Genomic DNA, 13820 nt, shown 5'->3' with positions numbered 1-13820 from the left:
ACCATTGTATGTTGCAGACTTCCTGTCCTGGGCTTCTTTCAGGATTTTCTCTTTGTCACTAAGACTTGTAAGTTTAACTATTAGATGACAGGGTGTGGACCTATCATTGATTTTGAGGTGGATTCTCTGTGCCTCCTGTATTTTGATGCTTGTTCCCTTTGCCATATGAGGCAAATTCTCTACAGTAATTCTCTACAATATACCTTTTGCCCCCCTCTCTCTTTCTTCTTCTGGAATCCCAATTAGTCTAATATTGTTTCATCTTACGGTGTCATTTATCTCTTGAATTTGCCCCTCATGGTCCAATAGTTGTTTGCTTCTCCTTTGCTCAGCTTCTTTATTTCATCATTTGGTCTTATGTATCACTAATTCTCTCTTCTGCCTCATTTATCCTAGCCGTAAGAGCCTCCTTTTTTTACTTCACCTCATTGATAGCTTTTTTAAATTTCATCTTGGTTAGATTTTAGTTCTTTTATTTCTCCACAAAGGCCTTTTATTTCTTCAGACAGGGTTTCTCTGGTATCTTCCATGCCTTTTTTGAGCCCAGCTAGCACCTTGAAAATTGTCGTTCTAAACTCTAGATCTGATATATTACCAATGTCCTTATTGATTAGGTCCCTAGCCTTTAGTACTGCCTCTTGGGTTTTTTTGTTTGTTTATTTTTTGGGTTTTGTTGTCATTGTTGTTGTTTCTTTGTGGTGAGTTTTTCCACCTTGTAATTTATCCAGATAAGAATAAATGGAACGAGAGATGGGGCGCTTGCATGGTTCAGTGGGTTAAGTCTCTGCCTTCTGCTCAGGTCATGAACTCAGGGTCCTGGGATTGAGTCCCACATCAGGCTTTCTGCTCAGCAGGTCACCTGCTTCCCCCTCTCTCTCTGCTTGCCTCTCTGCCTGCTTGTGATCTCACTCTCTGTGTCAAATAAATAAATAAAATCTTTAAAAAAAAAAAGAATATATGAACGAGAGAATAAAATACTGGAAGGGTGACAAAGACCCCAGAAACCTGTGTGTTAATCAAATCAGAAGAGACCCCAAATTGGGGGGAGAAGAAAGAGGGTAAAAAGAAGTTCAAACAAGAATTATTTTAAAAAATTTAAAATTATATATATATATATATTAGACTGGTAAATAGAACAGAGCCACCCACTTGATTTTGGGGGTATTTTAGTCTCTTAGAAGAAACTACCTCCCAAAATTTTAAAGAAAGAAAAACGTATATATACACAAAAATACGGGTAAACATGATGAAGGGATGGAATATGACTGTAAAGATGAAAATTTTTTTTAAAGATTTTATTTATTTATTTGACAGAGAGAAATCACAATTAGGCAGAGAGGCAGGCAGAGAGAGAGGAGGAAGCAGGCTCCCTGCTGAGCAGAAAGCCCGATGCGGGACTCGATCCCAGGACCCTGAGATCATGACCTGAGCCAAAGGCAGTGGCTTAACCCACTGAGCCACCCAGGCGCCCCTAAAGATGAAAATTTTTTAAAATTTCTTAAAAAGGAGCTGATAAGGGGCACCTGGGTGGCTCAGTTGGTTAAGCGGCTGTCTTGGCTCAGGTCACGATCCCAGAGTCCTGGGATTGAGCCCCACATCGGGCTCCCTGCTCAGTGGAAAACCTGCTTCTCCCTCTTCCACTGTCTGCTACTCTGCCTACTTGTGGTCTCTATCTCTCTAATTTAAAAAAAAAAAAAAAAAAAAGGAGCTGATAAGTTGGTTGGGAAAATAAAGGTGGGAAAATAAAGAAAAAGAAAGTGGAGGGAATTTGCTCAGGCTGTAGACTAGAACAAAGCCCTGTGCTAGATTTAGGGTATATTTTGATCTATTAAAAGAAGTTGTTCCCAACCTTTTTTAGAAGAAAAAACCTTATATGTATACAAAAAATAAAATTAGATACAATGAAGGATAAAATATGACTATAATAATGATGGTTTAAAAAGATTTTTTAAGGTATTTTTAAGATAAACTAGTTAAAAGAACATTAAAAAAAGAGGAAAGAGTAAAAGTCAAAAAATTAAGAAAAAAATTTTTTTAATTAATTTGCAAGACTAAAGAATTCCACTGTTCTTGATCAGTGAGCGTGGTCTTGGCTGGATGTTCTTGCTGATCTTCTGGGGGAGGGGCCTGTTATAGTGATTCTCAGGTGTCTTTGCCGGAGGCAGAATTGCACTGCTCTTGCCAGGGGCCAAGCCATGTAATCTGCTCAGGTTTGCTCTCCAGAGCTTTTGTTCCCTGAACGCTTTCCATAGAGCTCTAGAGGATGGGAATGAAAATGGTGCCCTTCCAATCTCCAGCCTGTAGGAGCCGAGAGCTCAGGGCCCCACTCCTTACTGCGCCATCGGAGAAAAGCGCTCAGTCATTCCTGTCTCCCTGGTCTCCAATCGCATCCTGAGATCACCCAGTCTGTGACCAAACATTTCTGTCTCTGGCACACAGCCCCTTTTGGAGTCTCCAAACCCGGCAGATTCCTTCCGCTCTTCCAGTGGGTCTCCCTGGATCTGCCACTTGTGTGGTACCTGCTCAAAGAGCAGTGGCCTGACTGTGCCTCAGATCACAGTTTAAGGTAACCCCGAGCTGAGAGCTCACTCCTCGGCTCCGTCTCTGTAGCCGGCTTCATCGCTCTAATACCAGGAAGCTCTGCTACACTCAGACACCCCCAATCCTTCTTTGACCCCATAGGACCTGAGACCACACTGTTCCTGTGAGAGCTCCACCCCCGCTGAGCCGCTAGAGCAATGTCCCTCAGTGGAGCAGACTTTAAAAAGTTCTGATTTTCTGCTCTGCTGCTCTGCCGCTTGCCAGGAGCCAACCCCTCCCCCCACAGTCTATCGTCCCGTGGCTTCAGATTCACTTCTCCCCATATCCTACCTTTCAGAAAGTGGTTGATTTTCTGTTTCTAGAATTGCTGCTCTCCTTCTCTTCAATCTCCTGTTGAATTTGTAGGTGTTCAGAATTGTTTGGTTTGATAACTAACTGAACTCCTGCGAACTGATGTCATCTCAGTCTGCTGCTCCTCCACCGTCTTGACTCCTCCTTCAAGTGTCAATCTACAGTTGCCTTTAAATCAGATATAAAGAGTTAAAAACAATACACATATAAGGTCTTTTTGTTTAACTATGTATTTACTTTTACTGGTGTTCATCTTTTCATATGGATTTGAGTTACTGTCCAGCATCCTTTTCTCTCAGTCTGAAGGACTTCATTTTAGTATTTCTTATAGAGCAGGCCCAATAGCAATAAACACTCTCAGATTATTTATCAGGACATACCTTCGTTTATTATTCACTCTTAAAGTATAGTTTTACTAAATACAGAATTTCTTAGTTGACAGTCTTATTCTTCCAACATTTAAGTATGCCATACTAATACCTTCTGGCCTCCATTGTGTCTTAGGCATCCTCAGCTGTTAATCTTACTGAAAAGAGTTCTTTGCTGCTTTCAAGATTCTTTCTCTTTGGCTGTCAACCATTATAATTACTCTAGATGTGGAGCACCTTTTTATGCTACTAGGAGTTATCTGAGATTCTTGAATGTTGTTCGTCAAATTTGAGGAGTTTGGGCTACATACTCTCTTACTCTCCCTCCTTTACTTTGGGGATGCTCATTATGAACATGATGGTGTGTTTGACATTATCCCCACAGGTCTCTGAGATTGTGTTATTTTTTTCTTCTTTTTTCTTTCTGTTTCTTGGAACAGATGATCTCAATTGACTTCATCTTCTCTCTCCGCTGCTTTTTCTGTCTCTTCCTCACATCTACCATTGAATCCTTGTAATTGAGGTTTTTTTTATTTCTGTGATTTTTACTTGTTAGTTCCAGAATTGCCACTTGTTTTATTATTATGGTTTCTACTTCTTTTATCTCATCTATTTGAGAAGGCATTGTTTTCATACTTTTAGTTCTTTAAGCATGACTTCCTTCAGTTCTTTAAACATTCTTGAAATCATAACTCAAAGTCTTTGTTTAGTAGTCTGACACCTGGACTTCCTCACTGAAGCTTTCTTCCTGTGTATTAACCATACTTTGTTTTGTTGTATGTTTTATAATTGTTAGAATTATATATTAGTTACAAGGCTAGATTCTCTGCCCTACCCAGGATTTGTTATTGTTGCTGGTACTGTTTGTTAGTTTAGTGACTCTTCTAAACTATTTCAATAAAATCTATATTTTTCTCATGAGCAGTTGTGGAAGTCTGTGCTTGGTAAGCTTAGTGGTCATCTAATGAGTATACATAGATCCTTATTTAAAATCAGTAAGTCTCCCAGTCTTGGGCAAAGGAGCTCTGTATGTGTATTAGAGCATGCCTTCAACAGTCAGCTACTCCCTGCTTGTGCAGAGCTTCAAAGTTAGTCAGTTTAGAGCTTATGTCTTTTGTGAGTGAGCATACAGCCTTAAGTATGTACATGGCTTTCTGGATTCCCAGGAACATGTCAGAACTTTTTAAAGCTTCCTACAGACATCTTATTTCCCATCTTTTAATTTTAAGCTTTTGAATAGCCTTTTTTTTTTTTTTAATAGCCACCTGCTATCTGCCACCTCAGGCAGCCACAGTGGTTAACAGTTAACACCTCCTGACTCCAAGTCAGGTTAATGAAGACAGCTTTGTTAGTAGGGTCTTGTAGAGAACTATCAAATAGGTAAAATAATGATACTTTCCTGGGAATGGAGCATTTAAGGATATCTAGCCTACTTCTTTCCCTTCTAGTGGTCCCCAGGTTGCTGATTGTTACTATAAATGTGGGTCGTTGGTTTTGAAAGCTGTCATGGAGTTCTGGGAACAGTGGGAATAGGGCAGATGAAAACACTATAAAGCTTACTATTCTTATTGAAATTCCATTGCTTTTCTTGAATAAATATTCCCTGGAATGCTGCAAATCATTGTTAATTTGCAAGTTTCTGAAAAGTTCTAAATATGACGGTATTTACCAGTCAGTATTCTCAGTGCTTTCATGGAGGAGTGAAATTTCAGAGATCCTTATTCTGCCATTTTTGCTGACATCTCTAAAATGATAATTTCTAATTATAACATTCCTTCTGCATTTATTAGCTAGAGTTCTTTAAAGAATTTTTTCTTATAAACTGATTGCCATTAAACATAGTTTGTAAGCAAATTAATAGAAAAACATATGGTACATATCTTTAGTTGTAAAATTTGAGAATGGGGATTTGGTGTCTTAGTAATTACCCAAAATGACCAATTCATCAGTTCGTTCTTTTTGGTATCATTATTAACCTGTGGGTTTTAACGTATTTCCTTTTGATGAAAAGTGGTATTTAGAGGTCACACTTTGTGCCCAGATATATTCATTACCACTGAGATATTGTAACTTTATGACATTTTCAGTGGCAGATACAGTAATTATTTTTTACAAAGAGTGATTTGGGGCTATTAAATCATGAGTTTATATTGTTATTTCCTACTTGTAACTAAGGTTACAGGATATCCACTTATCTTTTACACTTACCTTACATTGAAATTTTTTTGACATTAACAATAACTTCTTCATGTCACAATATACATAAATAATTTCAAAATACTACTAAGATTGTGATGTTCACTAATGTCAGAACAGCAATATATAAACAAAACAATTTTAACAAAGAGAAAATATTTTTAAAGTACTAAACATAAGTCACAGAGCTGAAGAATAACTAAACTACAAAATCTACTAGAGGGGTTCAAGTGAATGAAAAAGAGTGAAACTAGCTTAAGGAATTTATGGGACACCCTAAGAGGACCAATATACACAATATAAAGGTCCTAGAAGGAAACAAAAGAGAGAGGGGCAGAAAGCTTATTCAAGAAATAACAACAACAACAACAAAAAAAATCTTGAAACAAATATACCAAAATTTGTGGACTATAGCAAAAGCAGTTTTAAAAGACTTCATAATAATAAATATCAACATTAAAAGAAAGAAAGAAAATTTTCAAATAAACAACCTAACTTTGCACCTTAAGGAACCTAATGAATGAACAAAGCCCAAGGTTAGCAGAAGGAAGGAAATAACAAGAATCAGAGTGGAAATAAATGAAATAGAGACTAAAAACACAATAGAAAAGATGAATGAAACTAAGCTACTTTTTTAAAAATATAAACAAAATAGTAAACCTTTTTACCAAGAAAAAAGGAGGACTCAAAGAAATACAACTACAAATGAGAGAGAAGGCATTTCAACAGATAACACACGAATACAAAATGTTATAAGCAAATACTATGAACGATTGTACATCCACAGGTTGAACAACCTAGAGGAAGTGGCTAAATTCCTAGACACATATAACTTACCAAGACTGAATCATGAAGAAATGGAAAATCTGAATAGACCAATTACTAGTAAGGAGATTGAGTCAGTAATCAAAAATCTCACATCAAGGAAAAGCCTGGGATCAGATGGCTTTAGTGGTTATTTCTACCAAATATTTGAAGATGGGTTAGCAATCCTTCTCAAACTCTTTCGAAAAACTTGAAGAAAAGGAATTATTCCCACTCATTTTACAAGGCCAGCATTACAATGATATCAAAACCAGACAGACACTACAAAAAAAGAAAATTATTTGCCAATATCCCTGATGAAAAATTAAATGCACAAACTTTCAACATAGTATTAGCAAACCAAGTTCAATAGTACTTTAAAAGGATCATGTACTATGATCAAGTGGGATTTACTCCACGGTTGTAAGAATAGTTCAATATTCCCAATCAATGCAATATTCCACATGAACAAAATTAAGCATAAAAATGGTATGATCATTCAAGAAGTCCAGAAAAATGTATAGGACAAAGTTCAACATCCTTCCATAATAAAAACTGAGTATAGAAGGAAAGTACCTCAACATAATGAAGGCCATATATGAGTAAGCCACAGCTAACATCATACTCAGTGATGAACAGCTCTCTGAGATCAAGAACAATACAAAGAAGGCCTACTCTCAAGACTTTCATTCAATATGTTCTTCGAAATACTAGATAGAACAATAGGGCAAGAAAATAAAGTAAAGGGGATCTGAATCAGAAAGGAAAAAAGAAGAGCTATCACTATTTGCAGATAACTTATATACAAAAAATTCTAAAGACTCCAAAAAGTGTTAGAACTAATAAACAAATTCAGTAAAGTTGCAGGATACATCCATATACAAAAATCATTGGTTGTGTTTCTATATACTAAGAGTGAACTAACAGAGAAAGTAAGGAAATAATCCCATTTACAAAAGAAACAAAATACCTAGGAATAAATTTAAGCAAGGAGATGAAAAATCCGTATACTGAAAACCACAAAAGATTGATGTCTCAAAAAAAGACTGATTAAAGAAATAAAGAAAGACAAATAAATGTAAAGATGGTCTACGTTCATGGACTGGAAGAATCAATATTGTTAACATTCCCACAGTACCCAAAGCAATCTGCAAATTCAGTGCAATCCCTATCAAAATTCCAATGGCATTTTTCATGCTAATAGAAAAAAATAATCCTAAATTTATATGGAGTCACAAATGACCCCAAATAGTCAAGCAGTCTTGAGAATGAAAAAGTTAGAGTCATCGTATTTCCCAATTTCAAACTATATCACAAAGCTATAGTAATTAAAACAATATGGTACTGACAACAACACAGACAGATTAATGGAGCAAAATGCAGAACCAACAAATACATGTATGCAAATATGGTAAAAAAAAAATTTTTTTTGAAGATTTTATTTATTTGACAGATCACAATTAGGCAAGCAGAGAGAGAGGGAGGGAAGCAGGCTCTCCGCTGAGCAGAGAGCCTGATGTGGGGCTCGATCCCAGGACCCTGGGATCGTGACCTGAGCCAAAGGCAGAGGCTTTAACCCACTGAGCCACCCAGGCACCCTAAAAAAAATTTTTTTAATGGAACCAAAACTATACAATGGGGGAAGGATCATTTCTTCAATAAATGGTATTGAGAAAAGGAGGGATCACACCTAAAAGAATGAAACCAGACCTCTCTTAAATGATACACAAAAATCAACTCAAAGTTGACTAAAGTTTTGAACACAAAACCTGAAACTAAAACTCCCAGAAAAAACATAGGGGTAAACTTCTTGGAATTGATCTTAACAATCTTTTTTTTTGCATTCCAAAGCAAAGTCACCAAAAGCCAAATAAGTAGGACTACATCAAACCAAAAACTGAACAGTAGAGGAAACCAACAAAATGAAGAGGCAATCTACTGAATGGGAGAAAATATTTGCAAATAATGTATCTAAAAGAGGTCAATATCCCAAATACACAAGAAATCTATAAAACTCAATAGAAAAAAAAATCGGGTAAAGAGCCTAAGTAGACATTTTTATAGAGAGTGCATGCAAATGGCAAACAGGTACATGAAAAGATGTTCAACACCACTAATCATTGAGGAAATATAAATCAAAACCACAGTTGAGATATCTCCTGTCACCTGACCCTGTTAGGTTGTCTATTACCAAAAAGACAAGAATGTTAACATGAAAGCAGAGAAAAGTCCTATTAGAGCATAAACTGTTACAGCTGCGATGGAAAGTAGTATAGAGATTCCTCAAAAAGATAGTAATAGAACTTCCATATGACCCAGCAATCCCACTTCTGAGTATATATCCAAAGGAAATGAAATCATTATTTCAGAGATTTTTGCTCTTCAGCGTTCTTTGCAGCATTATTCATAATAACCAAGGTGTAAAGACAACCTACGTGTCCACCAGTGGTAAGTGGATAAAGAAAATGTGTTATGGAGGGAGAGGGGGAATTGTTATTCAGCCTAGAAAGGGAGGTGGAATCTTGTCATTTGTAACAACATGGATGAACCTGGAGGACACTGCCCTAAGTGAAATAAGCCAGACAGAGAAAGACAAATACTACATGACTCCACTTTTATGTGGAATCAAAAAAAGAAACAAAAAAGTTGAACTCTGAAACAGCAGAGAAGGGATTGTGAGGGCGCCTGAGTGGTCAGTCCATTGAGCATCTGACTCTTGGTTTCTGTCAGGTCATGATCTCATGGGTCATGAAATTGAACCCCACATGGAGCTCTGCACACTCACCATAAAGTCTGCTTGGGATTGTTTCCCTCTTCCTCTCCCTACCTCCTGCCCCTCCCCGAACTTGTGTGCTCTCTCTCTCTTGCTCTCCCTCTCCAATAAATAAATCTTTAAAAAATAATTTAAAAAATAAGGTGGTTGTGAGGTTAGGGGTAAGGGAAATCGGGAAAGGTTTATAGAAGTGTACAATCTTGTATGTGCTGTGGTGAGTGCTGTGAAGTGTGTAAACCTGGCAATTCACAGACCCGTACCCCTGGGGTTAATGCATTGTATGTTAATAAAAAAATTTTTAAAAAAGTGTACAATCTTTCATTATAAAATGAATAAGGAGGGGGCGCCTGGGTGGCTCAGTGGGTAAAAGCCTCTGCTTTCAGCTCAGGTCATGATCCCAGGGTTCTGGGATCAAGCCCTGCATTGGGCTCTCTGCTCAGCAGGGAGCCTGCTTGCTCCTCTCTCTCTCTGCCTGCTTCTCTGCCTACTTGTGGTTTCCGTCTGTCAAATAAATAAATAAAATCGTTTTTAAAAAAATAAAATAAAATAAAATGAATAAGGAGGATGCCTGGGTGGCTCAGTCATTAAGCCTCTCCCTTAAGCTCAGGTCATGATCCCAGGGTCCTGGGATAGAGTCCCGCATTGGGCTCCCTGCTCAGTGGGAAGCCTGCTTCTCCCTCTCCCTCTCCCCCTCCCCCGCTTGTAGTCCCTCTGTGTCAAATAAATAAATAAAAATCTTTAATAAATAAAATGAATAAGGTCTATGGATTTAATATATAACATGGAGACTATAGTTGATAGTATGTATTTATTTCTTACTCTGGGTGTTACTTATTTGTGTTTTGGGGTTTGTTTTTTTTTTTGCTGAGCATTTGTAAGCTGTAAAATTTCAATGTATTATGCTATAAAAAAGTTTGTTTAAATTGGTTTGTTTTAAAATGAGTTAAAATAGTTCTTTTCTGATGTGGTTATGGCAAGCTTAAAATAAACTTCTGTTAAAACTAATTTGCAGGGGCGCCTGGGTGGCTCGGTGGGTTGGGCCGCTGCCTTCGGCTCGGGTCATGATCTCCGGGTCCTGGGATCGAGTCCCGCATCGGGCTCTCTGCTCAGTGGGGGCCTGTTTCCCTCTCTCTCTGCCTGCCTATCTACTTGTGATCTCTCTCTCTGTCAAATAAATAAATAAATAATCTTTAAAAAAAAAAAAAACTAATTTGCCCTCATTTTTGCATGCAGACATCCAGAATACAAGACTGGTAGCCTAGAGAAATGTTCAATATCGATATCTATGAACTTGGTCCTTTGATTCCTCAGGAGAACCTGTGCCTGTCAAGGGCTGGATCCTGAGACCTGTGGTGCCTCCTTTTCTTTTGGTTGTTCATGGAGCATGTACTACAATGGATGTAAGTTTGCCAGAAGCAAGATCCCAAGAAAATTTAAGCTGCTTGGGGATGACCCAAAAGAGGTTTGTTTACTTCTTGATATATAATCTCTTTGGTTTTCATGGAGAATTGATGAGTACAGATGAAGTAAACAGTGTAACATACTGTCAAATTCTCATTAACATAGAGAATTTCATCTCAGAGGTACATCAAAATTTTAGCAGAACTGTAGGTATACATTATATATTTGATAAAATTAGCATAATAATAACTATGTGATAACCAAAGTAGTAAAATCTGAACATAAACTATTCGTACCTATGGCCTTTTGTACTTAACCTTTTATGTTAACTGCAGAGTTTTAAGCAGCCATCACTTTGGTATTAAAACCAAGTGTTAACATTTTATTGTTAAAACTTTCATTTTTCTCAAACCTGAGTTGCAGAAGTCATTTTCATCACTGTCCCATTCAATAAAGACCATTTCTCATCACACTGTCATACCATGGTATTTATTAAAGTTATCATAACAAATGCATTCAAGTAACTAAAACATATTTAGATATTAGTATAAAATTTTAATATTATATATTTCTCAAAATATAACTTACAAATGGATATCAATTTTAACAACTTTTGGGTATAGCTTCTAGTGTATGTTAATTGAATAATCAAAAATCCCCTGAATGCTTACCACTTAGATATGACCAAATTTTTAGTGACTCTGTGAACCTTGTAATTATCTTTTCAAACTTTAAGTGCAATTGAAATACACAGTTATACTATATATATTATTGATATGTCCCTCTAAATGAAAAATGTGCTAGTGTTATTATTTGTGACTATAATAGTAAGTGGAAATTTAGTAAAGTACAAAAACTCTTGAAATGATGATACAATTTTTTTCACAGGATTGTATTTTTAATAAACTATAGTAAATGGGCTACATATCCCTCTTCATAAGAAAAAAATACAAACAATATGCCTAATGAAGTATAGCAATTTTACATAGTTGATGAGCCACTTTAATTTTCCACACTGGAGAGCTTTTTTACTACCATTTTATAAATGTTTATCACTTTCACTAGATTTAACATAAAGCAAATCCAAGGGAATTTGCTAGGAACATCCTCCCTCAGGTAGGTAGGAGAGGTTGGCTTAGAAACCCCTCACTTTCTAAATTACAAATAAGTATAACTCTTCCAGTTAATTACATCTTTAAGGTTTTTGGAGAAAACCTTTAAGGTTTTGGAGGGAAAAAAAATGTTACTGTGAAATGAGAACTTCTAAATATGAATGGAATAACTAGGTATTATCACCTACCATTTTACAAGCATCTTACCTAGAAAATCTGTTTTTTGTAGGGAGGAAGGAAGGAGTGTAACTGAACATTTCTCCTTTAAAGTAAACTTTACAAAGTTCTGCATATAAACTCCCACATTTCTAGTTCTGAGAGTTTTATCCATATGTGAAGCATCTACTAACTTTTAGTTCAGTGGAAAGATCTTCTCAAGTTTTGAATGCTATTTTTATAAACATTTAAAAATATAAAGATTGAAAATAGATGAACCAAACAAATCCTTTCAATAGCTCATCTTCCATGGCAGCTGACTGGAGAATGTGACCTCTTTAAAACCATATGGCTTCATTCTCCTTATCCTACTACTAGCATAGTCTTGTATTTATAAAATGCCAAATATCCACATGGGGAGTACAAAATTGATAATACAAAAACACCAACGAGCTAGACATTCTAATAACACATACAAAAATAGATGATGTATGGTTTATACTTTTTACTTAGACATAGTTGTGTTAAGGAACTTTATTTAATAAGAAAGACACTATGTATTGTCATTTTGATCTAAGATGTAGTGAGAAAAATTTAACTGATAGCCTCTCTTACATATGGAAAGGATTTAGGATTTAATACATACAATTATTAATTTTATACAGGAAGAGAAACTGGAGTCTCATTTACAAAACCTGTCCACTCTTATGGCACCAACATACAAGAAACTTGCACCTGATGCATATAATAATCAGGTAAGTTTATAAAAAGAAAATCATTGACAATGACTGGAACAGTTTACTTATTATTGATGACCTACCTACTTCCAAAATTATTTTTGAAGCCATGATTTTCCTTTATTTTTCTGATTTTTCCTCTTCCCAATTAGAGAACCCACAGTGTTCTGTTTCTGGTACATAAGAATTATATCATCCAAAAGAGCATATTTTTGGTCTTTTAATCTGTAGAGATAATGAGCTTTTAAGTCTCACAAGCTGTTCTATCCACTAATCTTGTTTTCATATCTCTTCTGTAATCAGACTTTGGTGGTTAAAATTATGTGGTGCAAACTACAGTTCTAACCACCTATTAACTGTTTTCACATATATGTCTATATATATTAAGCTGTGAGTGTACTGCTTTGTAAGTGTACATAGAAATGTCCAGATATGTCAGATTTTGCTGGATTCTCTTCTTTTTAATTGGCCTTGGCTCCATGAACGAAGCAAAAACATCTTTTTCCTATTTTATGGGTGTGTTGTAGACTGTACCTATTTGGAAGGCTAGGTGATTTGTTCAGAAATGCTCATGAAGGGGGAAAAAAAAAACTGAAGTCTTCCCTGTCATTATAACATCAACAACAGGAGCATTAAATGGATATAAGCTAGATATCATATTTAGTATATGTTATATATTATAAACTATTTAGTCACTGTGGACATAAAGGTGAGCAATGTAGGGTTTCTGTCTTTAAGCAATTCCTTCTTTAGAGGAGACAGAGATATGTAAAATAGCAATTATAGAATAATATGTTAACTGAAATAGAGGTATGCACATTTCTGAAGGAACAGAAAAGTTCTCCCTGAAAGTACAGAATTAAGAATTAAGGTCACAAATGGCCTTGGAGACCATATAAAAATCTTTGAACTTGATCCTGTACTTCAGAAGGCTACCATTGGGGCATTTTAAGTGTGTGTTGGGGGCAGAGGAGGGTGATTTAATTTATAAAGAACAATGCATCAAAAACTAATGATGTGCATTTGCAGGGTCATAGGGTAGCTCTATATTTAATTTCTTGAGGACTCTCCACACTGTTTTCTAAAGTGGCTACACCAACTTGCATTCCCACCAACAGTGTAAGAGGGTTCCCCTTTCTCCACATCCTCTCCAACACATGTTGTTTACAGTCTTGTTAATTTTAGCCATTCTAACTGGTGTAAGGTGGTATCTCAGTATGGTTTTGATTTGAATCTCCCTGATGGCTAGTGATGATGAACATTTTTTTCATGTGTCTGTTAGCCATTTGTATGTCTTCATTGGAGAAGTGTCTGTTCATGTCTTCTGCCCATTTTTGACATGGTTATGTTTTGTGTGTGTTGACTTTGAGGAGTTCTTTAT

The 13820-nt window shown here is 36.2% G+C and overlaps 1 protein-coding gene across 1 annotated transcript in view; it reads left to right on the top strand.

The window, feature by feature from the left end:
- TET2 (tet methylcytosine dioxygenase 2) overlaps nt 1–13820 on the top strand; it is a 146304-nt gene that overhangs the window by 118832 nt on the left and 13652 nt on the right. Inside the window, exons 7-8 of the mRNA XM_045991740.1 lie at nt 10345–10495; nt 12368–12457. Coding sequence (XP_045847696.1) covers nt 10345–10495; nt 12368–12457 — 241 coding nt within the window. The remainder of the gene's footprint in view (nt 1–10344; nt 10496–12367; nt 12458–13820) is intronic.

The sequence above is a fragment of the Meles meles genome, chromosome 2, assembly GCF_922984935.1.
Source record: "Meles meles chromosome 2, mMelMel3.1 paternal haplotype, whole genome shotgun sequence".
Lineage (NCBI taxonomy): Eukaryota > Metazoa > Chordata > Mammalia > Carnivora > Mustelidae > Meles > Meles meles.
The sequence above is the reverse complement of the archived record's forward strand: the minus strand, read 5'-3'. Positions and strand labels throughout refer to the sequence as shown.